General features: G+C 37.3%; 2 protein-coding genes and 1 non-coding gene across 4 annotated transcripts in view; 1 reads left to right on the top strand and 2 right to left on the bottom strand.

Annotated features, from left to right (window-relative positions):
- The window catches only part of FBXO22 (F-box protein 22), a 37,590-nt gene extending 29,739 nt beyond the window's left edge, over nucleotides 1–7,851 (bottom strand). Inside the window, exons 1-2 of the mRNA XM_007471839.1 lie at nucleotides 7,618–7,851; nucleotides 7,114–7,252 (exon numbers count right to left, since the gene is read on the bottom strand). Of these exons, the coding sequence (XP_007471901.1) occupies nucleotides 7,114–7,252; nucleotides 7,618–7,760 (282 nt within the window). The 5' untranslated portion in view covers nucleotides 7,761–7,851. The remainder of the gene's footprint in view (nucleotides 1–7,113; nucleotides 7,253–7,617) is intronic.
- On the top strand, nucleotides 3,018–3,090 carry TRNAW-CCA (transfer RNA tryptophan (anticodon CCA)). Its single transcript has one exon. It is a non-coding gene; the product is annotated as a tRNA-Trp (tRNA).
- A 3,430-nt stretch (nucleotides 7,852–11,281) lies between the features above and the next one.
- Nucleotides 11,282–21,917, bottom strand: part of UBE2Q2 (ubiquitin conjugating enzyme E2 Q2) — a 71,487-nt gene continuing 60,851 nt past the window's right edge. Inside the window, exons 9-12 of one of the 2 annotated variants that reach the window (XM_007471841.1) lie at nucleotides 19,354–19,402; nucleotides 18,805–18,900; nucleotides 13,613–13,679; nucleotides 11,282–11,726 (exon numbers count right to left, since the gene is read on the bottom strand). In XM_007471841.1, coding sequence (XP_007471903.1) covers nucleotides 11,695–11,726; nucleotides 13,613–13,679; nucleotides 18,805–18,900; nucleotides 19,354–19,402 — 244 coding nt within the window. In that variant the 3' untranslated portion in view covers nucleotides 11,282–11,694. The remainder of the gene's footprint in view (nucleotides 11,727–13,612; nucleotides 13,680–18,804; nucleotides 18,901–19,353; nucleotides 19,403–21,917) is intronic. The other variant, XM_007471840.1, reaches the window with a different exon arrangement.

Here is a 21,917-nt window from a genome sequence, read left to right on the forward strand (position 1 = left end):
GTGATGAAAGGAAAAAATCCACAACCAAGAACAGTTTATGCGGCAAGGCTATTATTCAGATTTGAAGGAGCGATATAGAGTTTTACAGACAAGCAAAACCTAAGAGTTCAGCACCTGTAAACAGCCTTTATAAGAAATGTTTAAGGGACTTCTCTAAACAGAAAAGAAAAACACCACACTAGGCAATATAAAAATCTAGTAGGAAGGTTAAAAGACAAAAGTAATAAAGTCATCTATATCCACAAAAAGTAGTTAAGGGACACAAACAAACAAAAAAGGAAAATATAATGTAAAAAAAAAAAAAAAGGTGGGGGTGGATGCAGGTTTGTTAGAATGTGTTTGAACTTAAGAATCATCAACTTAAAATAATCACAAATACATACATGGGCTGTTATATATGAACCTCAAGGTAATTACAAACCAAAAATCTCTAACAGATACACACACACACACACACACACACACACACACACACACACACACAAGATAAAGGAATCCAAACCTAACACTAAGGATAGTCATCAAATCACAAGGGAGGCAAGCAAAAGAAGGAAAAAAGAACTACAAAAGCAACCTGGAAACAATGAACAAAACAGCAATAAGTACATACTTATCAATTATTACTTTAAATGTAAATGGACTAAATGCTCCAATCAAAAGACACAGACTGACTGAATGGGTGAAAAAATAAGACCCTTATACATAGTGCCTAGAAGAAACTCACATCATATCTAAAGACACACCCACTGAAAGTAAGGGGATGGAAAAAGGTATTCCATGGAAATGGAAATGAAAAGCAAGCTGGGTAGCATTACTTTGATAAATGGATTGATCCAACAAGATGTAACAATTGTAAATATATATGCACCCAAAAAGGGAGCACCTAAATACATAAACCAAATAGAAACAAAGGGAGAAAGTCCCAGTAACACAATAATAGTAGGGGACTTTTACACCCCACTTACATCAATGGACAGATCATTGAGAGAGAAGTTCAACGAGGAAACCACTGGCCTTAAACAATACATTACGATAGATGGACTTAATAGCTATAACATATAGAATATTCCATCCAAAAGCAGCAGAATACACATTAGTTTCAAGTGCACATCGAACACTCTCTAGGGTAGCTAACATTCTAGGCCACAGAACAAGTCTTGATAAATTTAAGAAGACTGAAATCACATCCAGCATCTTTTCTGACCACAACACTATGAGACTAGAAATTAACCACAAGAAAAAAAATGGCAAAAAAAACACTGGTGAGCCAAACAATATGTGACTAAGTAACCAATGGGTAACTGAAGAAATCAAATACCTGGTGACAAGAAAAATATAGCTGGTGACAAATGAATATGGAAACATGATCCAAAATCTGTGGGATGCAGCAAAAGCAGTTCTAAGAGGTAAGTTTATAGCAATGCAAGCCTACCTCAGAATACAAGAAAAATCTCAGTACAAAACCTAACCTTATACCTAAAGGAACTAGAAAAAGAAGAACACATAAACCCAGTTAGAAGAAATCATAAAGCTCAGAGCAGAAATAAATGAAATAGAGACAGTAAAACAAGAGGAAAGAGCAAAGAAACTAAGAGCTGGTTCTGTGAAAAGATAAACAAAATTTAGATAAACCTTTAGCCAGACTTATCAAGAAAAAGAGCTGAAATCAGTAAAATAAAATGATCAAGGAGATGTTACAACTGACATCACAAAACTACAAAAGATCTGAAGAGATTACTATTAACAATTACATGCCATGGGCTTCCCTGGTGGCGCAGGGGTTGAGAGTCCACCTGCCGATGCAGGGGACACAGGTTCGTGCCCCGGTCCAGGAAGATCCCATATGCCGCGGAGCAGCTGGGCTCATGAGCCATGGCCACTGAGCCTGCGCGTCCGGAGCCCGTGCTCCGCAACAGGAGAGGCCACAACAGTGAGAGGCCCGCGTACCGCAAAAAAAAAAAAAAAAAAAATTACATGCCAATAAAATGGACAACCTAGAAGAAAGGGATAAATTTCTAGCAACATATAATCTCCTAAGACTGAATCAGAAAGAAACAGAAAATATGAACAGACCAATTAGCAACACTGAAACTGAATCAGTAGTTTAAAAACTCCCAAACAAAAGTTCAGGACCATGGAGCTTCACGGGTGAATTCTACCGAACATTTAGAGTTAACACCTATCCTTCTCAAATTATTCCAAAAAAAAGAAGAGGAAGAAATGCTTCCAAACTCATTCTTATGAGGCATCACCCTGTACCAAAACCAGATAAAGACACCACAAAAAAGGAAAATTACAAGCCAATATCCCTAATGAACACAGATGCAAAACTTCTCAACAAAGTATAAGCACACCAAATTCAATTATACATTAAAAAAATTATACACCATGATCAAGTGGAATTTATCCCAGGGATGCAAGGATGGTTCAATATCTGCAAGTCAATCCATGTAATACACCACATGAACAAACTTAAGAATAAAAATATAATCATCTCAATAAATGCAGAAAAAGTTTTTGACAAAATTCAATACCCATTTATGATAATAACTCCAGAAAGTGGATATAGAGGAAACATACCTCTACATAATAAAGGCCATATATGACAAACTCACAGCTAACATCATACTAAATAGACACCATACTAAATAGTGAAAAGCTGAAAGAAAACATTTCCTCTAAGATTAGGAACAAGACAAGGATGCCCACTCTCACCACTTCCATTCAACATAGTATTGCAAGTTCTAGCCATGGCAATCAGACAAGAAAAAGAAATAAATGGAATCCAAATTGGAAAGGAAGACGTAAAGCTCTCACTGTTTGCAGATAACATAATACTATACACAGAATACCCTAAAGAAACTACCAAAAAAATATTAGAGCTATTAACTGAATTCAGTAAAGTTTCAGGATAAAAAATTAATATACAGAAATTTGTTGTGTTTCTATACACTAACAAAGAACTATCAGAAAGAGAAATTAAGAAAACTTCATTTACATCAAAAAGAATTGGGACTTCCCTGGTGGTCCAGTGGTTAAGACTCCATGCTCCCAATGCAGGGGGCCCAGGTTCAATCCCTGGTCAGGGAGCTAGATCCTGCATGCCCCAACTAAAAGAGCCAGCATGCTGCAACTAAAGATCCTGCATGCCGCAACTAAAGATCCCACATGCCACAATTAAAATGATCCCACACGCAGCAACAAAGATCCCACATGCCGCAGCCTAAATAACAGATATTAAAAAAATAATAAAAGGGACTTCCCTGGTGGTCCAGTGGTAAAGAATCCGCCTTCCAACACAGGGGACGTGGGTTCAATCCCTGTTCAGGGAATTAAGATCCCACATGCCGCAGGGCAACTAAGCCCGCACACCACAACTATTGCACCCACGCACCTCAATGAGTGAGCCCACATGCCGTAAACGCACCACAACTAGAGAGAAGCCCAAGCGCTGTAATGAAGAGACCGCATGTCACAATGAAAGATCCTCCATGCCTCAACGAAGATCCCATGTGCCGCAACTAAGACCCAACGCAGTCAAAAAAATAAAGAAAATAATTTAAATTAAAAAACCCTAGGAATAAAATAACCAAGGAGGTAAAAGGCCTGTACTCAGAAAATCATAAGACACTGATGAAAGAAACTGAAGATGACACAAATGGAAAGATATGCTGTGGTCACCAACTGAAGAATTAATATTGTGAAAATGACCATACGCCCCAATGTACTATAGGTTCAATGCAATCCCTATGAAAATACCAAAAGGCATTTTCATAAAACTACAACAAATAATTCTAAAATTTGTATGGAAACACAAAGGACCCGGAATAGCCAAAACAACCTTGAGAAAAAAGAACAAGGCTGGAGGTATCACGTTCCAAGATTTCAAACTATACTACAGTAATCAAAACACTGTGGTACTAGCACAAAAACAGACACATAGATCAACGTAACAGAATACAGTCCAGAAATAAACCCACACTTACATAGTCAATTCACCTATGATGAAGGAGGCAAGAATATACAATGCGGAAAAGACAGCCTCTTCAATAAATGGTGTTGGGAAAACTGAAGAGCTACATGCAGAAGAATCAAACTAGACTACTTTCTCACACTGTACATAAAAATAAACTCAAAAGGCATTAAAGACTTAAATGTAAGACCTAAAACCATAAAATTCCTAGAAGAAAACATAGGCAGTATACTCTTTGACATGAGTCTTCACAATATTTTTTGGATATGTGTTCTCAGGCAAGGGAAACAAAAGCAAAAATAAACAAATGGGACTACATCAAACTAAAAAGCTTTTGCACAGTGAAAGAAACTATCAACAAAACCAAAAGGCAGCCTACTGAATGGGAGAAGATATTTGCAAACAATATATATCTCTTATGGGGGCTAATATCCAAAATCTACAAAGAACTCATATAACTTATCCAAAAAAACAAACAACACAATTAATAAATAGGCAGAGTAAAGCAACCATACTCCAATAAAAATTATTTATATATAAAAAAAGGCAGAGAACCTGCATAGACTCCAAAGAAGACTTACAGACAAGCAACAGACATATGAAAAGATGTTCAACATCATTAGTCATCAGAGAAGTGCAAATCAAAACCATAACAAGATACTACCTCATACTAGTCAGAATAGGTACTATCAAAGACAAGAAACAATAAGTGTTGGCAAGGATGCAGAGAAAAGGTAACTTCATGCATTGTTGATGGGAATGTAAAATGATATAGCCACTGTAGAAAACAGTATGAAAGTTCCTCAAAAAATTAAAAACAGAACTACCATATGACCAGCAATACCACCTCTGGGTATTTTTCTGGGAGGAAAAAAAAAACACACAAAAATACTAATTTGAATAGATATATGCACTGCAGCATTATTTACAATAGCCAAGATACGGAAGCAACCTAAGTGCCCACAAATAGATGAGTGGATAAAGATGTGGTATATCTACAATGTGATATTACTCAGCCATAAAAAAAGAATGAAATCTTGCCATTTGTGACAATAGAGATGGACCTAGAGGGTATTAGGCTAAGTAAAATAAGTCAGAGAAAGGTAAATATCATATGACTTAACTTATATATGATTTAACTAACATATGATTTAACTAAAAAACAAAACAAATGAACAAATGTAACAAGTCAGAAACAATCATAGATAGAGAATAAACAGGTGGTTGTCATTGGGGAGGGAAGTTGGGGGATGAGTAAAACCGGTAAAGGAGATTAAGAGGTACAACCTCCCTGTTACAAAATAAATGAGTCCCAGGGATGAAATGTACAGCATGGGGAATATAATCAATATTATAATAACTCTGTATGGTGACAGAGGAGAACTAGACTTATGGTGATCATTTTGTAATGTACAGAAATATTAAATCACTACACTGTGCATCTGGAACTAACTTAGTGATGTAAGTCAAGTATACTTAAATTGTAAAATAATTAATTTTCCCGAAGAAAACAAAGCAGACAGACAGACAGATACACGTATTTCGGTTGCCAACACTTAAAATTCCCACAAAATATTTATATAAAATGTGGATTTATTTTGAAAAAGTAGACATTCTGGCAACACTTATTAGACTGCATTCCCCTTGACTGGGGCCAAGGAGAAGCAAGCACTATCTGGTTTGCCATAGCCCTATCACTTTTTACGATGTCACACTGAGTCATCCACCCACTGTGAGTTACCTAACTCTGGAGTCATTTGAGTTTGTGATGCTGGGTATAGTGAGTAAAGGAGAGAGAATTTAAGAGATTTAGGTGTTAGTGCTGACTCTGCCATAAACCAGCAGACTAACCCCTGGAAGTGCTTAGGCCCTGGGTTTCCTATTCTTAAAGTTTGGAAGTCTAACCCTGAGGTTTTATGATTCTCTTTTCTGGTACGTACTGAGAAGCAACTGCTGAATTTTCCTTCCCAAGTCTCACTAGAAGTGACAGTGGCAATCATCAACATGAAATGTTCTCAAAGCAAAATAGAAGACAACTAGAACCTCATTTAAAGAAGTTCCAAATGACAAGATGTCTTATAAAATTTTCAGTGGATTTTAAAATATTTCTAGTAAAAATGCTAAATCAACTTTCTTTATGGCTATGAAGTATCATGTCTACTAGATAATTTGGCAAACACAAAGAAAAAGAGCATGAATGATTTGGACACGGTTTTCATGTTTTTGTCTCCACACTAGAGTTTTCTACAATGTATACATTTCTTCAAGGGTATTAGTATACGAATTTTAGTAACCATATTAATAGAGAATAATACTTTCAATTATTGAAAACATTATATTCCTGGCACTGTAGGTAATGTTACATGGGTTACCTTTTCATTATTTAATCCTTACAACTCTGTAAGGATTATTTCCTTTTCATTTTACAGGCTCAGAGAGTTTAGGTACCATTTTCAAAGTCACACAGCTAGTATGTGCCAAAGCTGGGTTCACACCTAAGTCTGCCTGGCTTTAACAGCCATTGCAATACATAAACTTTTAAAGCTAAATAAAAATAATACTTGCAGTGGTAAAAATCTGAAGGAAAAGAAACAAAAGTTTTTAAAAACAGTGTACACACACACACACACACACACACACACACACACACTTCTACCCCCAAAGGAAACTGTTGCTAGCATTTTGGCTTATTTCTTTTCTGTTCTTCCTTTTTCGCTTTTAATAACTTAGATTATACTAAACATATAATTTTAAACAGGACCAGGGATTGAAATTTTGGGGTTTAAGTATTGGTTCTTGGCATTTTTACGTAACACTATGCAATAGAGATCCTTCAGTTACCACCCCTGCAAAACAATGACAAGGAAAGCAGGTAAAAGGATGGTTCTAAACAGCATTTTCATAATAGTGGCAATCTAGATACATAAAATGCCCAATATGTGAAGAACGGTCAAAGCAGCCATGGCACATCCTTACAGTACAGTCATTAAAACTGATGTTTACAAAATCTTTTCATGTCACGAGAAAAACCTGCCTAAATTACAAAAAGTAACGCCATATACAAAATTGCTGAATTTGGTTCTCAACGACTGACCCACCAACCCTGCAAAGGACTGTACACAACACCCCTTCTTACTTACCTCAAGCTTTTCAGCTACCACGCGGACCAAGCAATGCTCCTCCAGGTGGCCGGCAATCGCCAAGCGCGCGGAGATCCAGGTCACACTCCGATGGGTCCGCAACACTCTGCGCACACACTCCCTCCATAAGCGACACACGCTGGGGACGCAAACGCACAAAGGGCTGTGAACGGACGTTCACTTCCCTCTCTCCCGCGGCTCACAAACCACCGGCCCCCACCACCCAGGAGCGCAACTGCAGGAGATTCCTGCGGGATCCAAAGTCCCCGGGAGGGGGAGGCGTCGGGCGCCGGTTCGGAAGGAGAGCCGGGGGCAGAGAAAACCTGGCTCCTCTGGGAAAGGTCCCCGGGAGCACTACGGCCGGGGTACCTTGCTTATGGGGCCACCACCTGGGGCAGGGGTAGGGATAGGGAGCCCGGGTCAGCCCTGTGTCCCGACGGTATCCGCCCACCCCGCCAGCCCAGGCAAGTCCCGAGGGAAGCTTCCCGCCTCCTCTCCCCTCACCCGGCCACCCGCAGCAACGCCTTGGCGGGCAGGAAGGTGAGGACACGCTCCACCACCTCCGCTAGGTTACTCAACACGAAGGTGCTTCGCGGGTCTGCGGGGGAGGAGCCGCGGCGATCACCGCCACCGCCCACCGGTTCCATGCCTCACCAACCCAACGAGGAAGCAGTACGGCGGCTGCGAGGGAGCGGCGTACGCCCGGCCGTGCGCGAACTGAGCAGGCGCGCGCGCCACTTCCGGCCGGTCAGAGGAGGTGGGGCCGCTGAGGAGGGGCCCACGTGACTCCAAGCCAAAGCGTTTCCGGCGCTGGTCTGGGAGCCGGGGCAGGTGCTTGAAGGTGGTGGCCACGTGTCCTGTAATCCTCCCGGAACGTTTCAGGAGGCTTTCCACAGTCGAACCATATCCACCTCCTTCTGTGCCTCTCACTGCACTTGCAGCGGTATTTTCTTTGTACAGGTCTTTCTCTAATTCATGAGTTCTGGAAGGCACAGACTAAACAATGTTGTATGGGTCTTCACAGTCCCAATGCCTGTTAACAGCATGAGTCCAATTTTTGAACTGGCAGTATCTGCTTTAAGATAAACTGTGAAAATCACCACCTTTATTCAACACCGTGCAGCCCTCAAGTGCTGAATGTGTTAAACGGCTTAAAGAGCACCTACCACTGCTATGAAAGCACGCCCCCAAACACTAGTTCCCTGCTAGTAGCATCAGATTCACCTGAGAAATTCTGTTTGGCGTATTCTTGGTCCTCACCCCGGGCCTACTTAAACACTTGGGGGTGGGGCCCAGCAGTCGTAGTTTTAGCTTTACTGTGATTTAAGCTTTCCCGTGATGCAAGCCCACCTTGAGAATCACAGATAGAAGGAATGTAAGCACAGCAGATACTGCTGTATCCCCTCCCCAGCTAACATCTATTCCTCTTGCCGCTTCCTGGCTAACAAGGGCCTGCCTGATCTGATGCACAGCTCTTGACTGGTAAATTTGGTTGGTCTAAACAAGCTGGTCTCAAACATTTTGGCCTCAGGACTGCTTCACAATCTTAAATATTGGCAACACTAAAGAGCTTCTTTAGATGGGTTATGACTATTTATATTTACCATATTAAAAATTAAAACACTGGGGGCTTCCCTGGTGGCGCAGTGGTTAAGAACCCACCTGCCAATGCAGGCGACACAGGTTCGAGCCCTGGTCCAGGAAGATCCCACACGCCTCAGAGCAACTAAGCCCGTGCACCGCAACTATTGAGCCTGTGCTCTAGAGCCTGCCAGCCACAACTACTGAAGCCCACGCGCCTAGAGCCGGTGCTCCTCAATGAGAAGCCACCGCAACAAGAAGTCTGCGGACCGCAACGAAGAGTAGCCCCCGCTCGCCGCAACTAAAAGAAAGCCCGCATGCAGCAACGAGGACGCAACGCAGCCAAAAATAAATAAATTTTATTATTTTTAATTAAAACATTGTAATATTAATTCACTTAAAATTCATGACACATAAATAAAATAACTTATGAAAAACTAACTTTACCAAATCTCCACCACTCTCCCCCTCCAATATTGAATAAGTGTAGCATCTTTACATCTTGCAAACCTCTAATTTCTGGCTTAATAGAAGACAGCTTGACCTGCTTCTGAATTCAATCTGTTGCAATATCACGTCTATCACACCACGTAGCCTCTGGAAAACTCCACTGTACACTTGTGAGAGAATGAGAGTGAAAATAGCAAATAATGCTTTAGTGTTAAGAGAATTGTTTTGATCTTAAAAACCTCCTAGAAGGGTCTCAGGAGCCTCCAGCATTCTCCAAATCATAACTTGAGAACCACTGGTCCATATTAATCATGAAGGTCTCATTCTTTTCACCAGCCATTACTTTAGGGGTAGACACGGGCCCTAGTTCTAGCCAAGGAAAACTGAGAGGCAATAATGCTTTGGGGGTGGGGGGGACTCCTAAAGAGCTCCTCACTTCCTAAGGAGACACTAGACAACAGGACCAGTATCTACCTCTGGATGGATTAAGGTGGCTGCACATCCAAGACAAGTCTATCCAAAGATGAAACCAACATGGAAAAATTTCAAAGCAGCAGAGGTACCATGCCTAGAATTTTCCTACCTCTGGACTTCTTGTATGTGAGATAAACTGACAATTGTGTAAGAGGCTATGGGTATACTAAAGAGGGAGCAGATTACTGTAACTTGGGGAACTAGGGACAGCCATGAAGAAAGTAGCACTTGAATTTATATTAAAAAATGAGTGTGGGAGAGGGAATAGGTTGAGGAAGCCCTGAGTATGCCAAGTCTATACACACCAATTCCGGATTCTCTAGCTTTCTCTTGTGAAATCAATCTGCCTCTCTTCCCCTCAAGCCTCTCCTCACCCCATCCCACCATATATAATCCTATTCCAGAAACCCAACAGCCTGTAGAAACTTAAAGCAAAGACTATCTTTTATGAGGGAAAAGTGACAAAGTTATTTTTTAAATGGTTCTTTATTCATAAACTTGATGCAAGTTTACAAAATTTACTGTACATTGCCAAATAAATCTGCAATGAAAAATAAAGTCCCCAAAAAACCAAAAAACAAAAAAAAAAAAACAAAAAAAGCATGCCAAATGTGCAGCTGTCAATCTGCTAGCCATCAGGATATTAAAGAATTCAATAATGTATTCAAGATTTAGCCTTAGGTTTAAGGAACTTCAATGCTTTAAAGAATTCTGCCTTGTCACTTATCTGAGCAACTGGCAATCAGAACTTTATACAAATGTAACCAAGTGAACAAGAATGCCAGAAAATCTTTTTCTACTGTCTTCTTAACCAAAATAGAAAAAAAAAAAAAAAAGGCAATTAAACACAATAATGCAGAAGTGCCAAGTGTCTCAGATGTGGTTTACAAAGTTAAAAACTGAGTCTCAAAGCATAAGAAACACTTTTGAACTTTGTAATTGGTTTGTGCAGAAAAAATGTGCTTCTGGATTTCTTTTTAAAAGTGCTTAATAACTAGAGTTTACTTTTAAATCAAATTTGGGTATATAAAAAAATCTACTACCAACCCAACAGGACTGATTCTGGTAAGGCAATAAAATGGAGAGTACACTGATTTAAGTCAGGTTTTATAAAAGAATTAATATATGTAGAGTTCCTATTAGTCTTTCAATGTAAAAGCCATTGTTATGACTATAGCAAAAACTTTAGGTCTCCAAATTAGATACTTTTTGTACTTAACTGTGCAGTTTTTGTTCAAAGAGTCTTTGTGCCAATCACTTTATAAGTTTATTAGTTTACAATTGATTGCAACATCCCGTTAATAAAATGGAAACGTAAAATGACTTAGTATTTAAAATAACTTCAAGCTCTATACGTCAAGCTCTTCATAGTAAATACTGAACCAGCAAGAAGCAGATTCAGCCCAGCAAGACTCTGATGCCCCAGTGGAAATGACTACTTACAAACCTGAATTGGCACAGCCTTGCTTTGCTTTGCCTAAAAAGTACAACTTACTAAAGAGCAAATCTTGAAAAAACAATTCAGATCTTCATAGCCATAAAAAAAAAAACTTTAACAGTTTAATAAGTACGTTTCCTGTCATTATTTTGGCAATATCATAAAATGGTTTTAACCTGAAAAAGCTACTGTGATTTAAAACATCTTAAATTTTCTAAACCAATATTAAACATCAATTAAACTTTTATTGGCTTTAAATGGAACAATATATTGCAAATCCTCATAACACATGAGCTCAAAATGGGAAAGTTGCCCTCAAGTTGCAACTTCAGTAACCTGATGCTGACTTGTCTGCTTAACACATTTCACCTTTCAAAGAAAGAGATAAGGAGCAGCCAGTATGTGTATTTATCAGGAAAAATATAGTAAATGCCCCACTGCTCAGTCCAAGATACCTAAAATGAGAAAAATGGAAAGGCTGTAACTTATACTGGATCAGTTGACAGATTATCCACTAAAATATCTATTAGCTAACATCTTCGGTACTGCTGTTATAGGGGCACTCAAAGCTTGTGTCTGCATGTTGGAAAGATTTTCTTTAAAGCAACATTGGTCCAAACATACAAAAGTCAACACATTTAGCCATCTTCCTTTGGAGGGGTGTACCAGCCTGAAAAAGAATGGGGAAAAAAACAGTTAAAATATTTTAATTCTTAAACCAACTAGGAGCAATGGCATTTTACCAAGGTTAGATACTTTCTCTACCCATAATTTTCCTCTGTAAACCTACTGTAAAAATTAAACTTACACTTGGGTTGGTAACATAGCATTTTGATATTTATGTTCACAATATAAAGTTATTTTCTATGAATAAACTGTACTTGAGTTTTCAATATAAGATCTCTATATTAATGGCATTTCTACCAAAAGAGAACAGTGTGGAAATATTAGGCAACAAGCTAGGTTTTATATTTCATTTCAATTCGGTATCTGAAAGGAAACCACACTGAAAATAGCTATCCCCCAAAGAAAATCCTGGTATTTTAGAATAAGAGGAACTTGGACTGTCATCAGGCAGTGATGTCATTTTACCAGTGAGGGTGCCATCTCAGCAGGTGCACTGATTAAGTAAGCCCAAGATCAGATTTAGCAGAAGATACTAGAAGCCATCTCTTGAATCTGAATCTATTGCTCTTTCACCATAGCTAATTATACACACACCCACACTTTCTCAAATACAGTTTCCATAAACATTTTTGAATGCTGACTACAACATCTAATTTAACAAATAATAAGACATAAGAAAAAAATATGTTTCTAAGCTCAACAAAAATATAAGCTCTCTCTAAAAAGGCAAATGAGATTAAGTATTGCTTGGTACGAAATTGCCATTGGAACAGTGTGAATACACCAAGATTTGTGAAGCATCCACGTGGTTAATGAAGTAGCACACAGGAGTCTTTGGGTCTGTTAATTTAGGGTGCTGGAGATTATTATTATTATGAAAACCCAGCTTTGTCCTCAAGTTTTTTATCATTTCCCTCTTCAGAAGCTTGAAAATTGTTCTGAATACTACTCTTTCAGAAGTAAGCAGTCACTGCAAAAGTGGCAAGTTTGCTCTGTCATTAAAAGTGAGCACACACTAAACACAAATCTTAAGTCACAAACTACCACATTCTAGCAAAGTAAAGAACACTTTACTGTAAATACTCTTGAAGAAAACTACTTCCTATCAATTTACTTACTCTGCACAAAAACGCATCAGTTTCACTACCCCAGCTACCACGAATATCAGCACTTGGTTATAAAATGCTGTGCATACACACTACTCGCTTTTTCCTCATGTTCAGCAAGACAGACATCATGCCAATTTTAGAGATGAGGAAACTGAGGCTGAGCGGTAATGGGACTTGCTCAGGGCCACAGAGCTAATGAGTGACACAAATGCCACTTGATAATAGGTCTTCTGATTCCAGGTCTACTTGTTTATTGCCTCACTATTAGAGACAAAAGCTCCAAACACGCATTGTGAAAATAAGCAAAATTTTAAAAGGCCAATAAAGTTTTGAAAGATATTTTAATGTTTTTAAAATTTACAACTCAAATATTCTTAAGTATAAACTGAAATTAGTACTTTTTTACTTGAATAAATAAATGTGTACAATTGGCAAAAAGCATTAAGTAGTCTGAAGATGTTTCAGAAACTGGTTCATGATCCTGATTGCATTTACTCAGTATTAACAGCAAGAACTCCACCTTTAGAGTTGCCTTTAACTCAATTCCTATCCCAATACCATACATTTCAAGTGAGTAAAGTGATCCATTCCTTAATCTACTCAAAAATCTTGACTCTGACTCAGAGGTTCGCAGGCCAAGTATTTAGGATACAAAGATTTTGAATGAAACACAGTGTGTGTATCCTCAGGTTAAAGTTTTCACTGTAGTGGCTGTACTTTGTAAGAAATTAAAGCAAAAACAGAAGAATAAAACATGATAAATATCAACGGTACATTATGTAAAATTTCATAAATGGCAATAAATACTTATTTAACATACCATTTTTCTCATGTATCTGTACAATGGAATTATAGGATTGTTGGGCTCTTGCTAGATTATATTGATTCTGAAAGAGAATTATACATTTTATATCAAAACTGTAAGTAGATGAAAATCATTACAAATAATTTATGGATGCATCACCAATGTACTTAAAAGAACACAGGAAACTAAGTTATATTTCCATTTCCAAAATAAATTTCTCAATTTCATTATTCTCTACCATTTTAGAGGGACAACAAAGCCGTAATTGTTCTCTAGGAAAGATCTACAAAATTCACGGTTCGTTTTTATAAGTCCTCCTACCACTGCACAAGTACAAGGCTTTATGAATAAAGTTAAAGGATGCTATTTGGATGCAAGTGGAAAAACTCTTCCTCATAACTTCCATCAAAAAAAAAAAAAAAGAACTACAAAATATTACCTTCAGGTAAGGAAACATTAGGCTTTAAGGACTACACATATGAATGACATTTTGAGTTAAAAATCTAAAGAATGTCCAAGTGGCATCAAGCCATTACTAAAGGAGTCTTCTTTTGTTAACCTCTAGATCAGAACCTCTTTTAAGGGGCCAAGTTTAGCATTAATTTTATCCCCATGAGTACAACTGGCCTACATCTTAACTTCCAGTTAATACATCATAAGCATATCCACCTTCATTCTTCTACCCAAATTAACTAGTTATTAGTTTCCTTGTATATCCTTAAGGTTATACAAGAAAATTAATGTACAGCCTATTGTTGTCAGTCACTGTCCCCTGCTTTTTCCTCTCAACAAATGATAGGTAGCATGACAAAGTAAAAAATTATGTCCTCCTGGTTAAATGAGACTTTCATCATTAAGTAGTTGCTAATGCTTTCTGTTCCAAAATCAAATTGTTTGGTACTGCAGCTACATCATCTTTTTGTTAGTGTATACAGGCAAACCTCATTTTATTGCACTTCACTTTACTGCACCTAGCAGATATTGCCTTTTTTAAATTTGAAGTTTCTGGCAACCCTGCGTCGAGCAGGTCTATAGACTCCATTTTTCCCAGCAGCACTGGCTCATTTTGTGTGTCTGAAATATTTTGAATTACCCAAATGTGACACAAACTTTTTCATTGCTATATCTGTTACAGAGATCTGGGATCAGTGATTTCTGGTGTTACTACTACAACTCACTGAAGACTCAGATGATGGTTAGCATTTTTTAGCAGTAAAGTTTTTTTTTAATTATGGCATGTACATTGTTTTTTAGACGTAAGGCTATTGCACACTTAATAGACTGCAGTACAGTGTAAATTTTGTATGCACTTGGAAACCAAAAAGTTCACGTGACTTGCTTTATTGTGATACTGGCTTTACCGAAGTAGTAGTCTGGCACTGAACCCATAATAGCTCCAAGGTATGCCTATACTGGCCTATCTTTATCGTTCTTCTTTAAAACAAGTTTATTTTTCAATCTCTTTGTATCCTCACATTTTAAATATACTTCTTGTGACAAACCATAATGTAAAAGAATATGAAAAAGAATATATTTACATATGTATAAATGAGTCACTTTGCTGTACAGGAAAAAATTAACACAAAAGAAATTAACACAACATTGTAAATCAACTATACTTCAAAAAAATGTTTTTAAATAAAAATAAATAAATACATACACTTCTTAAAGACCACTTTTTTTTTTTTTTTTTTTTTTTTTTTTTTGCTGTACGCGGGCCTCTCACTGTTGTGGCCCCTCCCGTTGCGGAGCACAGGCTCCGGACGCGCAGGCTCAGCGGCCATGGCTCACGGGCCTAGTCGCTCCACAGCATGTGGGATCTTCCCAGACCGGGGCACGAACCCGTGTCCCCTGCATCGGCAGGTGGACTCTCAACCACTGCGTCGCCAGGGAAACCCAAGACCACTTTTTAATTTGAACTAACTGGTAACTTTAGTCCATTTTTATTTGTTATGACTTATTTATTTGGGCCTGCTTCTACAACTTCACTTTCTGGTTTCTATTTCTCTCTTTAATATAATTTTATTATCTCCTCCTGGGATTCGAATAAGACATGTTTTAGACCTCGTTCTGATCTCTACCTCTTAACTTCTGCTGTACTGTCTATCCCCAGGTCTCTCTGTGCAACATTCTGAGTTATTTCTTCTAATCAATTAATTCTCTCTTCTGATGTCTAATCTATTGTTTCTCATTTCAACATTTTTCATTTCTATAAATTCTATTTCATTCTTTTTCAGATCTGTCTCATCATTCCTAGTCTTATCATTTGCTCAATTTTATGATTCTTTTTTCCTTACACTAGATTTTACATATAATTATTCATTTTCTCAAAATTCTAGTGTCTGCTAATTCCAAAACCTCAAGTCTTTGGGAATATGTATCTCTTATTCATTGTTCCTGCCAGTTCTCATGTATGTTAGGTTGTCTACTTATGTGCTTGTCATCTTTTACTGAATTCGTATTTGCTTGATCTTAATCTTTGAGAATCTTACAGGCTTAAATTAGAAATGCTTTCCTCTAAAGACTGTGTCTGCTGCTGATGAGAACTGTGGATACAACTAACATGAGACCACTTTAGTCCCCTTGGAGAATCTCGGGATTATTCAAGGTTCCCAGATTCGGTTCCCCAATCTCGGTCATTTATAATAGAAGACTGGAGTGCTTAGTACAGGTAACAACTTTCCCCAGAAAAAAAAAATCAGTTCTCTCATCTGAATGTGATCACTGACTAGGGGATTCTATAGGTAAATAACTGGAGGTCTATGGGCTGTCGAGAAGACAGATGCCTTTCCTGATGATAGAAATAGCTAGCTAGGGCTGTGTGCTCTAGGACTTCACTATTTAGCTCAACTACCATTACCCTCCAAACAGTGAACAGAAGCTTCTTAGAAGGCACTATCTTGCCTATCTAAACCCCCAATTCCTGCTAAAAGTCATATGATCAGACCTCTACTTTAGAAGGCTTTCTCACTACTATAGCCTAGAGTTAATGTTACAGTCTATATTCTATTCCATGTTAACAGAATAAGAAAACCAGCTTTGCCAAGATCCTTCTGTCTCAGGCATAGCTGCAGATCCTCAGCTCTATCAATCTGACCCTATCTCCAAATTTCATGTGTGTGGATGGGCAACTTTTTCTGTTTTTCAGTACTTACGTATATTTATCTCATTTTAATAAGATTTTTTTAGGGTACAAACTCATTTATTTTGAACCAATAGCTGATAGTATTTTTTTATATTTTAAATATTTCTGAATAGTTGTATGGCAAAAAGAAATTCAAATAGCACAAATGATTTACAGTAAAGTCTCCCTCCCAATTCTAACCTGCCCCCTCAATATTTCAACACTCCCTTGTCAGAAATAATCGTTATTAGCATTTTCTTGAATATCCTTCCAGAGATATTCTCTGCTTATAAAAGCCCATCTATAATATGTCCTTGTCTATCCCTCTTACACAAATGGTAGCATATTTTTAACACCATTTAGCACCTTACTTTTTTGATAGTAGTATTTTTAAAGTTAGCATTCAGACTATTCCCTGCTGAGTAGAAGGCTGGAAGGTAAAACTCATATTACATCATGCAAAGTTTCTACATTCTTAACTGACAAATATTTCTTAATAAGAAAAAAAAATAGAAGGGTGAGGTTTCATCTTGACAATTAAAAAAATTCACCTTCTAAGACATACTCTAATATGCAAACATATTTAGCTGCCTAACTTGGCACCCTATATAAAATGGTTATATTTACTTGCTAACAAAACTACAATTATGAAAATGTAAAGGTTTAAGGCAATTATATTGAAATTGATTGATTCCAAGGGAATTAACAGCACTGAACAAAGATAGCGTATTGTTATTACAGAATGTTAAAACTGGAAGAAACTTAAAATATCCAGATCAATTGTATTTCAGGTAAAGATACAGATGCCCAGAGAGGTAAGTTTACAGTGTGAGTTACTGGTAAAAATACTCAAAAAAATCACTGTTCTAAGCCTTTTGTATTTTCTCTTAATGGGAAAAACATGCTAATTAAAAAAAAAAAAAAAAGATGAAATTTAACATCAAGTTCTACATATAAATAAATGCCAGGAAGAAAATTTAAAAGACTGGAAGTACACCAAAATGCTAATAGTATTTCTAGACACTCAAATTACAGATGACTTTTTTAGTTTGTATCTGTTTCTACTTAAGAAATTGTATAGTGAGCATAAATTGTCATTTAGAAAAACAAAGTTTTGATGTTCTAATACATCATTCTATTGCCACATTTAAAATACCTAAAATACATACACTGTTAAGAAACACTAGTTAAATGTAGTTATAAGCAATTCTCTACTTTTCAATTAACTTCTAGATTTTATACAAAATGGTACTTTTTCTAATGCAAAGAAATAGCTGTTTAAAAAGCTAAAAGTAACTTATTTTATAATATTATCCCAAGTATATAATTCTGTAAAACAGCCTTTTCAATTTTTGCTTCCCCTGTGAGTTAAGATTCTAGTGGGCTCATGATTTGATGTGCAATACAGTTATAAATACCTATTTAGATTTAGTACTATTTGGATAGGCATTTAATACAAAATTCACAAGAAACTTTAGGAACATCCAGATTTTTTTAAATGTCAGGTCAGGATGATTTCCATCACATATTTTTCCAAAACATACTAACTTCAGAGTACATCCTTAAGTGTCCACTTAAGTGTTTATAGATAACTACAATTAGACATGAAAAGATATTTCTGATATAGTAAGTGAATAAAGAAAAGAACTCAGTGGTTAAGAGCAGAGACCAACAGCCAGAAAGTCTGGTTCCAATTCTCACTCTGCCACCTGTGACCTTAGACGAGTTACCTAACTTCTGTGTGCTTCAGTTTCCTCATCTACAAAATGAGGACAATAACAGTACCTACTTTTAGGTTATTAAGAGGACTGAAAGTTAATACAAATTAAAAGTTTAGATTACAGCCTAGCACGTATATGCTCACTGGGAATTAACTCTTACAACATGATCTCAATTTTTGGAAACTTACAACTACATATAATTTTTTTACTTATTAGCATATATAAACCAATAATAAATTTCAAATTATAGACATATTTAACTATAGTAGAAATAACAAAGACTAAGAGAACAGAAAGAAGCCTCCTCATAAGATAACAGGAAATATATCTTATAGTTTATGTGACATTCTTAATAAAAGTACCTTATTTGCTCCAAACTGCACTCTGGCTTTGCCTTTGACTAATGTGGCATTGATTTGCATGATGACCGATTCTATTGAATAGGCACTGCTCCAGCCCTACAGAAAGAAGAAAACACTTTTTTAAAACACAGTGGTATTCCTGATTCCCAGTTAGGAAAGCTTAAGAAAATGGCATATAATGACTGAATAACAGCAAATTAATGTTAAGAAGTTTGTGGTCAAGGAGTAAAAGTAAAGTTGGACCATTTCCAAAATCTCACAAAAAAAGAAGCAAAGCAGACCAACATTCAAAGTGCTAAAAATGAGCAAATTACAACTTTAAATATACATCACTCTTATTGCCCATCCTAGCATAGATTAAGCAGCAAGTACAATGTCATTTTACTGGTTTAAAAAGCTTTCATTATTAAAAGTAGGTGTTTTTAGCAAAAAAACAAAAATTATGTAAAGTAGGTACTATTACAAAGAGCTTTGTCCACTTAGAATCTAATTTACATAGTTAAAACACTCTATGTTTGAAAAACACGAATACCATAAGAAAATAGTCACCTGTTTTGTGAGGAGTTCCATGCATAATGCTCCACCACCCAACACGTACCTTAAAAAGAAAAAGGAATCATACAAAATTCTCTAGATCTTGGTATTTCTTCTTCATCAATTTTTTTTTTTTTTTTGCTGTACGCGGGCCTCTAACTGTTGTGGCCTCTCCCGTTGCAGAGCACAGACTCCGGACACGTAGGCTCAGCGGCCATGGCTCACGGACCCAGCCACTCCGCGGCATGTGGGATCTTCCCGGACCGGGGCACGAACCCGTGTCCCCTGCATCGGCAGGCGGACTCTCAACCACTGCGCCACCCGGGAAGCCCCTTCATCAATTTTTAAAGTACCATTACTAAGAAAGTATGCATACAAGTAAAGATTAGAAGATAACATGCAAAAATGAAAATAGCTGTTAGAGTTACAGGACTATGGGTAATTCTAAAATTCTGATGTCATCATCTAAATGTTTTTTTTTTTAATAATGGTTCTTAATAACAGAAGACTTTTAAGGTATCAGAAACGAAGAACCTAGCCCTAAATATTCCAGAGAATGGGGGAGAAAATGGGGGAGAAAAATTTCCTTATATGGCCTTCAACTGTTCTACTCATCCAAAGATTTCTCCACCATCATGTTACACAGCCAAAAGTTTTTCCTCTGACAGGAGTGACTTTACCCTATCTATAATAATGAACATCTGCATTTATATTTATAGTTAAAAAATTTTTTCATTCTGTTTTGAGGATCAAATGGTTCTGACCATGGAGCCCCTCTCTGGGACTCCCCTATTTCTCTTCCCAGTCCTGAGGACTGTTCTCTGAACCAGCAACAATTACTGGGGATTTCCCAGATCTCCCTTAGGAAATCATTATTTAGATCAAGATTTTTCAGCCTTTTAACACTTTCTCAAACAAAGTAATTCCTCCTTTAATGTTAAACTTTAAAACACATTAGGACTTCCCTGGTGGTGCAGTGGTTAAGAATCCGCCTGCCAATGCAGGGGACATGGGTTCGAGCCCTAGGTCTGGGAAGATCCCACATGCCGCGGAGCAACTAAGCCCGTGTGCCACAACTACTGAGTCTGTGCTCTGGAGCCTGCGAGCCACAACTACTGAAGCCCATGCTCCGCAACAAGAGAAGCTACTGCAATGAGAAGCCTGCGCACCGCAACAAAGAGTAGCCCCCGCTCGCCACAACTAGAGAAAGCCCACGCGCAGCAACGAAGACCTGATGCAGCCAAAAATAAATAAATAAAAATAAATAAATAACTAAATTTATTTTTTTAAAAAAGAGCTCAAATCTTTAAAAAAAATCATTAAATATCATGCTTAAAAATAAAATCAAAGGAATGGTGATTACAGAAGAAAAACTGTGGTAATCTTGAAAATACATAAGGTAAGACCACTGATCAAGTCTAGGTGAAAAGTGATCTACCACAAATTTTTTTTGTCCTCTGGGACTTTGCCCATGCCTTTCCCTTCCTTGCCTGAGATTCCCACTGCTGCCTACTCTTCCAAAGGCCGTATTTCCCCCTGCCCCATAAAACTTTCCAAGACCATTCTAGCCAGCAAATTTTGCATTCTGGCTAACCAAATGCATCCTTGTGTTGACTAAACCAAATTACACATAAGTAAGCAATCTAAAAACTTCTACTGTAGACCATTAGTAAAAACAGTTACAGTGAAATTATTCACTAACATAAAGTAGTCAGTAACTACCCCCATCCTCAAGAATTTAGGCAACTGTCTCTCTTACTTGCTTGTCCCAACTTCTGGGAACTTTCAAAGTAAAAGTTTAATACGAAGGAAAGAAAAACACTCCAAAAAATTAAATTAGGGAGGAGAATCATGGGATTTTAAACTTTGTATATTCTCTTATGTTCCTGAAACTCAGAAATCTGTCACCAATTCTTTGAATCTCCCACTGGGCTCAAAGTGCATCTTGTATATAGTCAGCTTTAAATAAGCACTTGCTGATTTAACAGAATTACAAGATCCAAGTTCTCATTTGGATTTTGGCTCCTCCAAAACTGCTCAAAGTCTAGTAATCTGTTAATGAGTTAACACTCATTACACTCATTGGTCCTTACACTTCAGAAATGCTAAAGAGAAACATTTTAGCAAAAGGAGATATGTAGATGACACTGAGTCACGAATTATCTAACCACCACCTTCCCTTTTAGCACCCCACTCTTCATTTTGGGGTGGAGAGTCTTGTCAGGAGGGAAGAAGGGAAGTTTTCATACTTGTAGATCAAAAGAAAGTACATTTTCTACAAGCACATAATAGCTACAAAAATGTTTTTTGGATGTCTAACACAAGACAGAAGTACTTCTAGTACCTATACAAAAAGTGAGCTAAGTATATAATAATGCATATTAAACTTTTCCTTAATATACACTTACTAAACTTTTCCTTAATATATACCATCAGCAGCATTTACACCTAAAAAAAGTAGCCAATTCTACTTTTGTACTGTATCATTTTATCAACTCTACTTCTGTACTGTATCATTTTATCAATATGTGTTCCAAGCGCTTATTGCTCTTTGCCTCCAAAGAGTTCCTGCTGGATAT

Source organism: Lipotes vexillifer, unplaced genomic scaffold, assembly GCF_000442215.2.
Source record: "Lipotes vexillifer unplaced genomic scaffold, Lipotes_vexillifer_v1.1 scaffold334, whole genome shotgun sequence".
Classification (NCBI taxonomy): Eukaryota; Metazoa; Chordata; class Mammalia; order Artiodactyla; family Lipotidae; genus Lipotes; species Lipotes vexillifer.